This window comes from Equus quagga, chromosome 13 (genome assembly GCF_021613505.1).
Source record: "Equus quagga isolate Etosha38 chromosome 13, UCLA_HA_Equagga_1.0, whole genome shotgun sequence".
NCBI lineage: Eukaryota > Metazoa > Chordata > Mammalia > Perissodactyla > Equidae > Equus > Equus quagga.
The window spans coordinates 27,518,422-27,532,957 of NC_060279.1; the positions used below are offsets into that span (position 1 = coordinate 27,518,422).

Consider the following 14,536-nt stretch of genomic DNA (forward strand, 5'->3'; position numbering starts at 1 on the left):
AAGGTATGTTTTCTACCACATACAAGCATATAGATACTTAAATGTGGTTAACTCAAGGTCAGGTAATAACAGAGGCTATGAGAGCTGGGCAGAAATCAGGAAGAGCTTCCCACAATGGGCCGTATTTGAGCTGAGCCGTGGAGGATGGCCAGGATCTGGATGGGAGCCTGGGCGCTTCAGGCAACAGTGAACTAGGAACACGGCCGAGAGCACAGGGCCGATGGTCTGGCTTGACTGAGAGCAGGTTATTTGAAGAAGTGGAGCAGAGAGAGAAGGCCTGGGAAGAAAAGCTGGGGTTGGATTATAGAAAGCCGTCAAGTATCAGGCTGGTTAACCTGGACTTCCTGCTGTGGGTAATGTGGCGTCACCGAACACCTCTGAGCAGGAGAGGTACCTGCGGGGCTGGAGCAGAGAAGCCCTGATGTACTGAAGGCTCTGAGATGCGAGGGGCAGGAGGGATGACAGTGGGAGTGGAAAGCTTGGTGATGGGCCCCAATTAAAAGCACACTCTGCTTTCAGATAAAACACACTGGAAATAAACGCACCATCACAAATGAAACTTCTCCAAACCTACATTTTATTTTATGCCAGATTTGAAGATCCAATTTTCAAAAAGTGAACAGTAAAGATCACTATACATGGGACTTTTCACTTCAGATACTTTCTTGCAGTTTTAATAAACTTTTCAGTACAAAAAGCTGCTTTCTCTGTCATTTAAACAAACTTTTCTAGAGAAAACTGGTTTCCCTATATATTTAAGTAATCGATAATTTGACAAACAACATAATTTATATTTGCACAAATATATCAATCTCACATATAAATATACCAAGTTGAAAACAGTAAATTTGAAGCAAAAGTATTATAAAAAGTCTATTTTTGGTTGATCTAATCTTTGGTTGAAAAGCGCCTCAGTTTGGCTTTAAAAAAGTAAATAGTACAGCCATGCCTTGCTTCTAAGCAAGTGCTACATTCTTGAAGAGCATGTGAAAATGGGCACAGTAAACCTCCAGCTTTATATTGAATTCAGAATTCCTGTTTCTTCTGCCCAAACTTATCTTCCTGAAGTGCCTCATCAGAGATGACAAAGGGAAGGAACACGTGCAGTGCGTTATTAACATGACTTTAGGAGTGAAACAATGTTCACTCCAGGCCACTGTTGAGTCCCCAACTCATATCCTTCTCGGCAACGTTTCTTCGGCCCAATTTGTGCTACTAAATATAACAGCGTGAAACCAAACTTTAGAAATGTAATCTGAATCAGCGTGGCGTCCCTCCTCTTCTCCCACTGGCTTGCTTGAGAGACGCTGCCAGTGAGGGCTCAGAAGAGGCGGGATCTACTTCACCTCAGTATAACGTGCTGCCTGAGCTGTTTCCTTTTTCAGTGTCTTCCTACAACAGACAGCAAATACACAATTAAGTTTTCTTTCCTGAAATAAACAGCTTCATTTTTACTCTGACTTTTGGCAGATGAGGTGAGATGCACAGAAAGACCAAGATTCTGATACAACTGAAGGTTATCTGATGAATTTATTCCCAATGAAACTGTCTACTTTTAGATGACATATTACAGTAAGACATCTCCTTATTCAAGGAGGGACAGAAAACCACCTATAGCCAGAATTTAGAGCGGATTCTAATTCTCTTAAAGATGGAATTCTCTTTAAGAAAACTACAAGACCGCAGCACTCACTCTGTACCACGAACCTGGTATCCTTGTTATGGGTGTTAGAGCTCCCTAACTTTTTACAGAAGTAGCAACTGATTCTAAATCCTTATCGATTCCCTAGACTGGTTTATTGACATGAAAAAAAGTGAAGGACAAATGCCATCCATAAACTTTATAGTTTCTTTAAATTACCAAGAGGTTAAAATAAGTTTTTAAAATGTGGAATTTTACTCTATGAACTTTAAGAGTATTTTCTGAAACTACTCTTAGGGAGGTCAAACTTGTTCAAAATCCCAATTTTCAGTGTTATTTTTAATGTTTAAGGTCTGAAGTAGTATACACATATTTGTAAAGACTTTTTACAATAAACTATATATAAAATCCATTTTAGCCTTGTTGAAGAGTTGGCATTTATCTTTCAACAAAAAAGATTTCAAAATCACTTTCCTTATGACTGACATGTAATTTCATTTTGAACTATATTTTCCTAACTTTGGAGATTTTATTTAAAAAAATCATTTCCTGGGGCTGGCCCCGTGGCCGAGTGGTTAAGTTCGCGCGCTCCGCTGCAGGCGGCCCAGTGTTTCGTTGGTTCGAATCCTGGGCGCGGACATGGCACTGCTCATCAGACCACGCTGAGGCAGCGTCCCACATGCCACAACTAGAAGGACCCACAACGAAGAATATACAACTATGTACCGGGGGGCTTTGGGGAGAAAAAGGAAAAAAATAAAATCTTTAAAAAAAAAAATCATTTCCTCATCTTCATACTACCAGGGATATTGTTTTGACTTGCTCTATAAATGCAAATGTTGTTTAAGGAAAAACAGGCAAGATGTTCATACCCAAATTCATACATGTTTCAAAGAAGCATCAAAGGATGGTGACTACATTCAAGTCATGTTAAAATGTTGTCATTATTTCTTAACAATTGCATTCGTGAGAGTGAGAGAAACTAGAGAATAACTTTTGTAAATCTTTTCTTCCTGTTTTATTGGTATAACTTTTGTAAATCTTTTCTTCCAGTTTTATTGATATAATTGACATATTCTATGAGTTTAAGCTGTACAGCATAAAGAGTTGGTATAGTTTACAAAATGGCTAATACAGTAAATTTAGTTAACATCCATTACCTCACATAGTTACAAAAATTTTTTTTCTTCCTTGTGATCACAACTTCTAAGATCTACTCTTTTAGCAACTTGCCAATATACAACACAGTCTTACTAATTATAGTCACCCTACTGTACATTACATCCCAGTGCTTGTTTATAACTGGAAGTTTGTACCTTTTGATCATCTTCACCCAATTCATAGTCCCCCCCCTACCCTTCCACTGCCTCTGGCAGCCACAAATCTAATTTCTTTTCCTATGAGTTTGGTTTTTAAAGATTCCACATATAAGTGAGGTCATACAGTATTTGTCTCTCTCTCTATGACTTGTTTCACTTAACATCATGCCCTCAGGATCCATCCATCTTGTCACAAATAGCAGGACTTCCTTCCTTTTTTATGGCTGAATATTTCACTGTGTATATACACACTGTATACACACACATACACACACACACACACAGAGACACACACATACCACATTGTCTTTATCCATTCATCCGTCAATGGACACTCGGGTTCTTTCTATGTCTGGTTACTGTAAATGCTGCTGCAATAAACAGAGAGGTGAAGGTACCTCTTCCACACAGTGATTTAGTTTCTTTTGGATAATACCCAGAAGTGGAATTGCTGGATCATATGGTAGTTCTGTTTTTAAGTTTTTGAGGAACCTTCATACTGTTTTCCATAGTGGCTATAGGAATTCAGTGTAGACCTTAACGTTTTAACAGAATCAAAATGTAAACTGAGGCACTGGTTTGTGGAAACCATTTAGTTCTCCTCTGGTCGCGTGGTTGACTTACTCTGGTAAGTGCTGTATGTAGCGCTAACCTCTGCTTTCCTACAAAGCAAGATAAACAGACACCATCACACACAAACACAATAGGTACAGAAATTCAGTTCCAGAAGTCCACTTAGAAAACAGAATTTTAAAAACCTGTATTTATAGTATCAAGAATTTCTGAACTAGGAAATTAATTCTTTTAAAGTAATTTTAAATATTCAACTTATCTCACTCTAGAAACATTTCTTCTGGCCATGTATTATTATATTTTTGACCCTCTCCAAAACAAGAAACAGAGCAGTCACATATGAAGTACATAGTAAATATTTCCTCATTTTAATTTAGGGCCATTGGGAAAGACTGTTTTCCTAATGTCACAATTTTAAGTTCCACTCTAAGATGAAACTTTTAAAAAGGTAATGATTCCCACAGTGTTCAAGTTCAATGACGCCTCATTTACCCCTGACTGTCAAGGAAATCCTGTGTTCCAGTAAGAGATTTTCCTAAATAACTGAAGTTTCCATCACACTTTTATTGTAACAATATATCTTTCTAAAATCTATTATTCTGGTCCAGTGCTGCCCAGAGAAATATAATGCAAATCACATAGGTAATTTTAAATTTTCTAGAAGCCACATTTAAAAAAGTATTTAAAAAAACAGGAAAAATTAATTTTAACATATGTCACCTAGGCCAGGATGGCCAAAATATTAACATTTTGCCGTTCATTTTACATTTTTTCATACTGTCTTTGAAATCTGGAGTGTATTTTGCACCTCCAGCACACCTTCCTCGGAACCGGCCACTTTTGAAGTCCTCAGTAGCCCCACGTGGCTATTGACTATTGCACTGGAAAATGCGGTTCTGGTCCCTGCCTTAGTAAATTGACTCTAATAGACTAAAACTAAATTTGGACCAGTCAGTTATGCTTGCCACAGCAGACACTTCAGGGATGCCTACCAATGTAAGAGCCAACCAGGTTACTTTCGGGTACTTTGTTTCTCTTTGGGGGGAGCCATCATTATGAACCACCACTGTCACAGCACTATTCTTGCAATATGGTGATTTTTAAGGAATACTGTGGTGAGTGACGTAATAATTAGGCGTATCAGTATTTCTCCAAGACCATATTTTTCTAGTTTTCAAAGTCAATATATTTTTTTTCTGTAGTAGTGGAATCCTTTTCTTTAAAACAGAAACCCAATATATGAGAAAGATAATTAAGCATTAATATAAACTTAAAGAAATATTTGATGAAACGAAGCTACTTGAAGATGGTAAAAATCTGAAACTGAATTACTAATTACAGTTATTTTATATTAACTTCAGCGTTCATTTAACTAACTTCAAATCTTTACAGACACCTTGAAGCTCATGACAGTGTGAAAACAACTTTCCTGTTTGGCTTTAGCCTGAAAGAAATGCAAAGAGCACAGGCAGACGCACAGGGCTGGGTGAGCCCAGACTGCCACTCTAGTTGGTATGTTCTGTCTTTCCCTTTGCTCCTGCGATCAAAGACACCACTTGGCTTTTACCAAGAAACTGCCCTTCCTGTTGGCCTTTGTAGAATCTGCTGTGAAACTCTTGATTGTAACCTGGGTAGCGCCTCACATTGTAAGTGGTGGGATACACATCTCGCTCTCTTCCCAGCTATGTAGACGTGCATTTTGGCACAAGTAGAGGAAGATTTCCAATTCATTTCATTCGAAGACAGAAGGCGGATGGGGTCAAAGGGTTTAGGGCAGTGCAATTCATAATTTTCAAAATCTGAGGATTTTTTTGTTGGTTTCTCTTTCATATGGTAAAAATATTCAGGTCAAGAGAAACAGATAAATGCCTTTACTGAGTTATTTACAAGTTGACATTGAATACATTTACAAAATTAAGTAAAATGTATTTTGGGTTCTGTAAAAGGAAATTTTTTCTCTCTCTACTTAAAATGAACAGATTCTGTGATTATTTCCCATTGGGCTAAAAAATTTCCTCACTTTTGGATTCACAGCTGCTGGAAGGTAGAGGAAGCTAGACAGTCCAATAAAGAGACAAGGGGACATTAATCTACTGGAGGCCTCACAAAAACTGTCAGGACGCTTCATGTTACATTTGGAACAGAAATGGTAGAAGAAAACAGTAACTGAGCAAAGGCACTGGGACTCTAGGTGTCCTCTGATGTTTCCTCCTAACATATTTTAGCTCAGGTGCTTGCTGTCTAAATATTCACTAAATATTTTTCAAAAGAAAGGACATCTCTGAAAAGAAACAGAACAGGAAGCAGATACCTTTCAACAATAAAAGCAAATCTCTCTCATCTCTTCTCAGAGAGAAATAAATTTCCTTCTCTGTGGCTCTCACCAATCAGATTTGTGCTGAACAGAGGAAGGGAAAGGGGCTGAATACAATAGTGACATCAAACCCAAAGGCAGCAAGAGTGGCCTAATAACTGGGGTCAAATCAATGACAGAGGAGAATGGAGGTAAACCCGATCATGAGGTTCATAGATTAAGAGTTCTCTGATTCTCACTTAGGAACTTGAAACAGGAAGTTTGCACAAGAAGCTACGTTAACTTGGGAGTCTTACAGATCATCCAGGAAATGAACAGATTCTCAATTTCTGTGCAATCTGTTTACCTCTGAAACCATTTAGCCTGAAGAGAATAATGTAAACTCTTTCTCACAGAAAACAGACTCTGTGAGGAGAAGGGGTCCTTATTTTGAGGGAATACACGGAGCATATATTAATCCATGTCATATTGTCTTGGACATCATTTTTATGACAAGTCATGTATTCTCAGCTGCATCTGGACTTCTGCAGCGAGTGCAGTTTCTTCCCAGGCACATTTGTTTTCATCCTGAGAAGATCCCTGTAAAACTTAGTATATGACCTCCCATTTCTCTGGGATGGATCCAAATTTGATAAACGTGCAATCCAAAGTAATTACAAAATATTTCTTATTTATTAATTTTCTTTCATATTTTTTGAAGAGTTTGTTGAATGCTCAAGAATCTGAGAGTCAAGTAGAAAAATGTTCAAGTTAATCTGATCCTTCCATTTTTTGCTCATATCATTACACTTGCCACTACCAGAACTGGCCACTAAATATATTAAATCCAGAAAACTTTTGTAACATTCATTTAAGAAGACAGCATAAAAATGACAAAGTTATTGAATTAGTCATTATTAATATAACATTAAAAATAAGTTTGTTATAAAAAATAATAATGTTAACGGAAAAAATAAGACCTATTTAAGTCACAGGTATTAAAATACATAAATTATGCAAATAATTCTAAAGAATTTAGCGAACTCTCACTTATCCAGGGATGATTTAACTGGAGTAAAGAAAATCATGCATTTATGGGGAAAAAAATAACTACGAACAAGTGAAAACATTAATGTAAACTAAAGGCATCTGTTTTCGGAATCACGTGGTCATGACATGCAGAACAGGACTCAAGAAACAGCAAAGGACGGGGAAGCGCTGTGGAGTCTAAGCCTGGAAAGTGTGGGAGAAACATAAGAAAGGACACTGGAAGAAGGGAAAGGAAGGAGCATGTAGATGGGCACGTTTCAGACCAATTGGGATCCTATTCCATTCTTAGCTGAAGAATAAGAAACAGAAAACTATGGCAGACTACTTTAATCTTGTGGCCATTTTTCATCAAGTAATTGAAATATGTTGAATGATCTTAAAAATGAATACTTATACTATTTTGGTACTGTGGTATGAAGGCTGTATCAGGGTAAGTGTGTTCCCAAATCATCATAAGTACAGTTCACATCAGCTCCATTTTGTATCAAATGTTAACAAGAATTTGGGATTATCTGTGCCTGGGACCCTGCTTCCAGAGGTACCCCAGAAATAGAGAAGGAATTGCACATATTCTGTTCTCTTGTAAAGGAGTTTCTCAGGCAACAGCAACCAATTTAGGGAGAAGATTATAGACATTAAATACTGCAAAGAATATAGTAAAAATCTGGACTTTTTTTAAAGAAAAGCAAAATAAAGCTAAGTATTACCCCATAATCTTTTTAAAAAACAGACACATAGATGAAGAGTCTTTAAAAAATCCAATGACCTCAAACAGGAGAAAAATTTGCCAATAAACATGATAGTGTTTCTTCAAATTTCAAGAATGTGGGCACATCAGTAACAGTTGACACCCAGGACACTTCAAGTGTCGTCCAGGCCCAGCAGCAGCAGCACTCGGAGCGCATTAGAAACGGAACCTCGGCTCACGGACGCTGCTGAGCCTTTAATCTGGGCTACAGAGCTCAGATCATTGCTCAGCTTTCAAGGATCCTTTAACTGGGAGCCAGAGAGTCTGATTAATACTTATTAAGGAAACTTTAAGGATTTTAACCCAGTGATGTTTTAAACAAAGAAGGAAAGTGAGGAGCAGAAAGCTATTTTGTTTTACTTTCTTGAGAAGTCATTTCTATGCAAACATTTGGACTTGTAAAAATATTTCACTGATAGTATTTCCTAGTCAGACTGCTGTGCATATGTAATTTTAAAAATATACTACTGATACAGAAATCAAATGTACATATCACAAATATAAGATTTAAATGAAGGCATCATGGGTATTTTAAAAAAACAATCAGGTAATATAAAAGGTTTGAGCTCTTTATGAGTGAGGAATGTACTTTTATTACATAGTCTAAACCCAATGATTAACATCAATGAAAATATACCATAAAACCATGAGTACCAAAGTCTCAACAATCTTAATTTGATTTCAAAGCTATTTCTAAAAGGACAGGAAAAAAATTTCACTAAAAATCTGAAATTCCGAAGCACCTAATCTTGGTCTGTGCTCCAGGATTTATTCTAAGTCTTTGATTAAATTGTAAATTATCTCATTAAAATTTAAGTTTGCTGTTTAAAAACCCTATTCTCCTTACAAGAATTGTATTTGTACATTTTTCTATTCTAAGCCCCTCCCCCCTTTTCAATTTTATAGATAAAAAGACAAAGTTAATGTGCCTTGTAAATCTTACCCCTCTCAGCAACTTTAACTTTAATAAACCCCTTCAGTTTTACTGCAACCTAGTAAATTAAGAGAACATGAGAGGGAAATCAAACAGTGTTGCTTTAACTCCCGTTTCACATGGATAAATAACAACTCTATGTGGAAAGAAATGAAATTGTGTATTTGAACAAGACAACTACAGAGCTCCTTACAACAACCTACGTTACACAGTCAAATGGAACTTTCCTCATGAAAATTCCCATGAATTCAACTCTCCAAGTCTCCACAGTGAGTTATTTTAGATTTAAGCTCGGCCACTACTCCAGTGTAGGAAATAGGCGATACCTAGGGTAGGGAAGGCCCCATAATGGTCCACGTTTTCGCTGTAAAGCTTAACCTCAAATCCCACAGAAATTTTTCTTACACACATAATAGCGGAAGCAACTCTGCACAGGTCACTCTTGTTATAATTATATTAAAAGCAGCTGAAAATATTTTTAGTCAGCAAAAGCAATTCACCCGGCACACTCACGCAGGCACATTTTTAAAAAGATGGCATGCAATACAGAGTACAAACAAAAGTTGCACAAAAGCATGTCAAGAATGAGACGAACCAGTAAGTTAGAAGCAGCATGCTTTAATTTACCGTTTCTTCCTGGTGTGTAGAAATTTGAACAGGCCGGCAGCAACTATTCCAGCACCAACAACTACAGGAAACAAGTGACATGTGAGTAAAAACTAATCACCAAGATTCAAAATCTAGCAGAAGAAAGAAATGTTGGTTACATTTCAGTGGTCAGAAAAGCTTATTGTATTCAAGCACATGAACGTTTCTGTTCCATCTGGACTCTGCACGATCTCAGCCCAGTCCCCTGGAATGACTTAGACCGTCCAGAGTAGGTCGGAGAAGAGCCCCTGCTTAACTGAGAAGGTGACCCAGAGCATATTTGGGAAGCAAACTCGTATGACCGATTATCTTGACAAAACGTGTTATTTAGGGTTTGTTACTAAGTGGACATCTAGAATATGAAAAAATATACAGTGACCAACACAAGGTAGTATATCACATAAAAGCTCACGTTTCTAGACTGGTTCACTTAATTTCAAGCTATAAAAATTATACAAAGTGAAAAACCGTTAAGAAAATAAAGCACTTCTTCACAGTAATATTTTAAGTATTACGAAAGACTGGGACACTTACGTGTAACAATAACAATCACGGCAATAATTCCTCCACCTGAGAAAAAATGAAGACAGTTTGAAGATAAGTGAGCACATCTGGGCCTCCAAATAGCAGGTGCATTTTCATTCTGGTCCCATCATCTAAAAACTACAGCAAAGGAAAAGTCTATCCATCTAGTTTTAGGGTGACTGCTGGAGCATCCAGGTCATTTTGATCACACAACCCTTCTAATCACATTCCAGGTTCAGGTCCAACTTGTGAGACTCGTCACAGGACCCTCACTTTTCGTTGTTTTGTGCTGTAGCCACCACACCAGGTTATTTAGTAAAGGTTACCAGAACAATCAGAATTCACTAGGTTAGAGGAAAATTGTTTTAAAACTATTTGGTCTAGTTCAGTATTCATGCTATCATTTCTTACGATTTTGTTAGAAAGTTAATTTATATTTTTTCCCCAAAAGTGAGTCTGTGGAATAAGTCATATATAAAGTTCCATGAATCGATCACACAGATGCTTTTGGCGCAGTCTTCACAAACAATACTTTATCTTATCATCGACCCCTCCTATTCTCCACCCTGACAAAAAGGTTAAGACATAGTGCAAATTAGCCAGGAAATTCTGAGAATGTAAATGAAACATCAGGCACAAGGATAAAAACTGTGCATAGAAACAAACATGCACTTAAGTGGCCATGTGCTAACTATGCAGAGAGCAATGAATAATACCACAAACCGTAACTCACAGCAATGTTTGTCAGGAGCACCACTGCTTCTCAACTGCCAGTACTTCTATTAAATTTCCATAAGTCAAAGCATAAAATGTCCTGTTTAACTCTGCGCTTTCCATTTCAGAAAACATGGTCAAGTGTTTCACATCTTAAGATGGCACTGGAGTTACTGGCACAATGACAGTTTGACCACAGTGTTCAGAGGGCAAATATAAGATGCCTACGGTGCATTTTATAAAAAGATTAACCTTACTAACCTCGTCTAATGTTAATAACTGTAATAAATATTTTTCTTCATGTACTTATCAAGACATCTTTGTATTTCATTTAACTCACAACTATATTTCATTATTTTCTTTAAAACAAATTGTGTGAACTATGTGAGCCTACAGGATGTGTGCTACACCAGCCTGTTACAGAAAAAAATCTCACCCAACTTATAGTGTTTTAAGGCTTGTGTATATAAGGTATGACTACGAAGAAAATCTATCTAAAATTTGCCATCACAAAATAAGACCATCACATGGAAAGCAAGTTACGTTTTATATATTTTAACCAACATATAACCATAGCATTTAAGAAAGTTATCTTGCCTTACTAGGAATGCTAATTTTAGGCACCTCTTAAGAAATGTATGATCTACGTGTGTCTACACATATAACCGCTTCCATTTGTCATGGTTCCGGCAGTATTAAAATAATTACAAATGTCTGTTATTACCAATTTGTGATACATTGTTTCTTCTCTAACTATAGAAAATCAAAATATGGTATTTCCATGTAGAACTGTAAGGTCTCATAAGGCAGGAGTATTAGTAACCAAAATAATACCTAAAGGTGCCACGTCTTCAGGTGGTTGTGATTCATCAGTGGTACCAGGATGTCCTAGAAAAAAAATGAAAATAAGTTAAATAAAAAGAAAAAAAAATATGAAGGTTAAAGACCACTAAATTTATAGGTTTGATTTTTTTGACTTTGTACAAAAACCCTGATAACCTCATTTTCCCTATATAAATTATATTAATGCTTCTCATTAAAAGTAGTATGACAGAGCATTTCACAAGTTGTTTTGTAATAACTTCTCTTTCACTAGGTCATTTTTATTACATTTAAAAATATTTTTCGAGGACAGTATCAAGATGGCAGTGTAGGAGGACTCTGAACTCACCTCCTCCCATGGACACAACAAATTTACGACTAGTCTTGGAACAATTACCCCTGAGAGAGAACTGAAAACTGGATAAAAAGAACCCCCACAACAAGCGACAGTGCTGACTGAAGTGGAAGAGGCAGAAATTCCCTTCTGGAGAGGAAAAAGCCACCCTCGCAAGCTGCGGCACTTCGTGGCCGGCCAGGAGGAATCTTAGGGTCCGCAGCCTTCCCTGGAGGAGTGTGGGATCTGAGCAGGACAGTGTTATCACTATAAGCAGCTTCCGGCCTCAGCACAACCAAGACAAGTGTCATAGTATCTGGCTTTGTTGGCTACTAACTACAACAGGGAATATCCCCAGAAAAGGTACTGGACATAAGGGGGAAAGAAAGCCTGCTCTTAAAGGGCCCATGCACAAATTCACCCATTTTAGAAAGCAACCTAAACTCACCCGAAAGGTACACAGTCCTCTGGTGAAAAGAGACTCACCTGATAGGCTCTGGGTGCATCTCAGTGAGAGGTGAGACCTCTCCAGGGACTGAGACACTGGCAGCAACCATTACTGTGACCTAGTACAGGTGTGCTGACACAGACTCTGGCAGATGCCAGTGGAGTTCTTCCTCTGGCCTGTTAGCCCAAGGGTCTGCCCCACACACTAGAGAACCATCTTAATCCAGCTCAGCCAGGGCAGGCAGCTCACCCTAGGGACTGGCCCAACCCAACAGCAAGCCCTCAGGCAACTTGTGGGCCCACAAAGGTGGGGTGCCTGGAACCTCTGCAGCTGGGAGAGTGGATCTGCGTGTGTGGGGCAGGGCATGTGTGAGGAGTCGGGCTGCACTGGTGGAGCATATGAGGCTTCTGCAGTGGGGTGACTGGGTTCACTTCAGTGGGTCAGGGTATGTGTACAGGGCAGCACTGTGTTGATGGGGTGGGTGGCTCTGCGGGCAGTGGGGCCTGTCAGCTGCAGCAGACTTGTGCTTCTCAAAGAGCCATATATGGGATCTTCCTCACCTTCCAAAGACTGAAACAAATAGGTGTTCCCATGCCTGTGGCCAGCCCCACTCAGCTGCAATCCTGAGAGAGTTGACAATAGCCTTGCAGGACAGGAGCCTACAGAAATTGTAAGCCCTGAGCCAAACAACCAGCCATGCTGGGGGACTACTCACTTAACAAAAAAATTCCAACAGGAATGTGCTATTAGACCTTGCAGCCAACTGTGCTGGGGCTCTCCTTGCCCAATAAAGTGACTGAAAGGACTGCAGCAACCACTCGCAGCTGACCACTACAACCAGCTGGCTAGGGGGACAGGCAAGTGCTCTCTGGGCATCTGCAGCAAGAGCAACCCTGCCACAGCAGAAGGAGACACACAGCCCACACAGGGGTCACTCCTGGAACATTTGGAACTGGTGATGAGAGGCAAGCATGCTGCTGGGGCTCATAAGGCATCTCTTACATAAACCCAGCTCTCCAAGATTGGGAGAGTAGCTGACCTACCTAATACAGAGCTATAAGCACAGAGCAACAGGCAAAATGAGGAGACAAAGGAATACGTTCCAAGTAAGGGAACAGGACAAAACCCCAGAAAAAGAACTAAAGAGAGATAAACAATCTACCTGACAAAAAGTACAAACTAATAGTCATAAGGATGCTCACTGATCTTGGGAGAAGAATGGATGAACTCAGTGAGAACTTGAACAAAGATCTGGAAAATATAAAAAAGAGGAATAGAATACTGGAAATGAACAATTTACTAGAGTGACTCAATAGCAGAGTAGATGATACACAAGAACAGATCAGCAAGCTCAAGGAAAGACTAGAGGAAATCACCCAAGCTGAAGAGGTAAAAGAAAAAAGAATTAAAAAGAATGAGGACAGTCTAAGGGACCTCTGGGACAGCATTAAGCGCACTAACATCTGTATTATAGGTGTCCCAGAAGGAGAAGAGAAAGACAAAGGGGCAGAGAATCTATTTGAAGAAATAATAGCCAAAAATTTTCCTAACCTAAGGAAGGAAACAGACATCCAGGTACAGGAAGCACAGAGAGCCCCAAACAAGATAAACCCAACGAGACCGACACCAAGACATTATAATTAAAATGTCCAGAGGTAAAGATAAAGAGAGAATCCTAAAAGCCACAAGAGGAAGGCAACAAGTTACACACAAAGGAAAACCCATATCCCTGACTTCTCAGCAGAAACCTTACAGGCTAGAAGGGAGCGGCATGATATATTTAAAGTGCTGAAAGGAAAAAACCTACAGCCAAGAATACTCTACATAGCAAGGTTATCATTCAGAATGGAAGGAGAGAGTCTTACAGACAAGCAAAAACTAGGAGAGTTTATCACCAAGAAACTAGCCTTATAAGAAATGCGAAAGGGTCTAATTTAAGTGGAAAAGAGAAGACCACAAATAAGAATAAGAAAATTATTAGAAAAAAAAAGCAAAAAACTCACTGGTAAAGGCAAATATCCAGTAAAGGTAGCAGATCCACCACCAATGAAGCTAATATGAAGGTCAACAGAGAAAAGTACTGATAGGAGGGTAATGGATACACATGCACAAAAAAGAGGTTAGATATGATATCAAAAACATAAAATGTGGGTGGAGGGGAGTAAAAGAATAGGGCTCTTAGAAAGAGGACAAACTAAAGAGACCATCAACTTTAGTTATTATATTTGAACCTCAAGCTAAACAAACTAGAAACCTATAATAAATACACAAAAAATTAAGAGAAAGGAACCAAACATAAGATTAAAGAAAGCCATCAAACCACAAGGGAAGAGAGCAAGAGAAGAAAGGAACAGAGAAGAACTATTAAAACACCCAGAAAAAAAGTAACATAATGGCAGTAGGTGCATTCTTATCAATAGCTGCTTCAAATGTCAACAGACTAAATGCTCCAATCAAAAGGCATAGGGTGGCCAACTGGATAAAAA

The 14,536-nt window shown here is 38.6% G+C and overlaps 1 protein-coding gene across 1 annotated transcript in view; it reads right to left on the reverse strand.

Annotated features, from left to right (window-relative positions):
* Positions 1-562: 562 nt before the first annotated feature.
* Positions 563-14,536, reverse strand: part of LOC124249706 (membrane cofactor protein-like) — a 52,515-nt gene continuing 38,541 nt past the window's right edge. The window contains exons 11-15 of the mRNA XM_046680938.1: positions 11,281-11,334; positions 9,742-9,777; positions 9,187-9,247; positions 3,586-3,623; positions 563-1,392 (exon numbers count right to left, since the gene is read on the reverse strand). Coding sequence (XP_046536894.1) covers positions 1,382-1,392; positions 3,586-3,623; positions 9,187-9,247; positions 9,742-9,777; positions 11,281-11,334 — 200 coding nt within the window. The 3' untranslated portion in view covers positions 563-1,381. The remainder of the gene's footprint in view (positions 1,393-3,585; positions 3,624-9,186; positions 9,248-9,741; positions 9,778-11,280; positions 11,335-14,536) is intronic.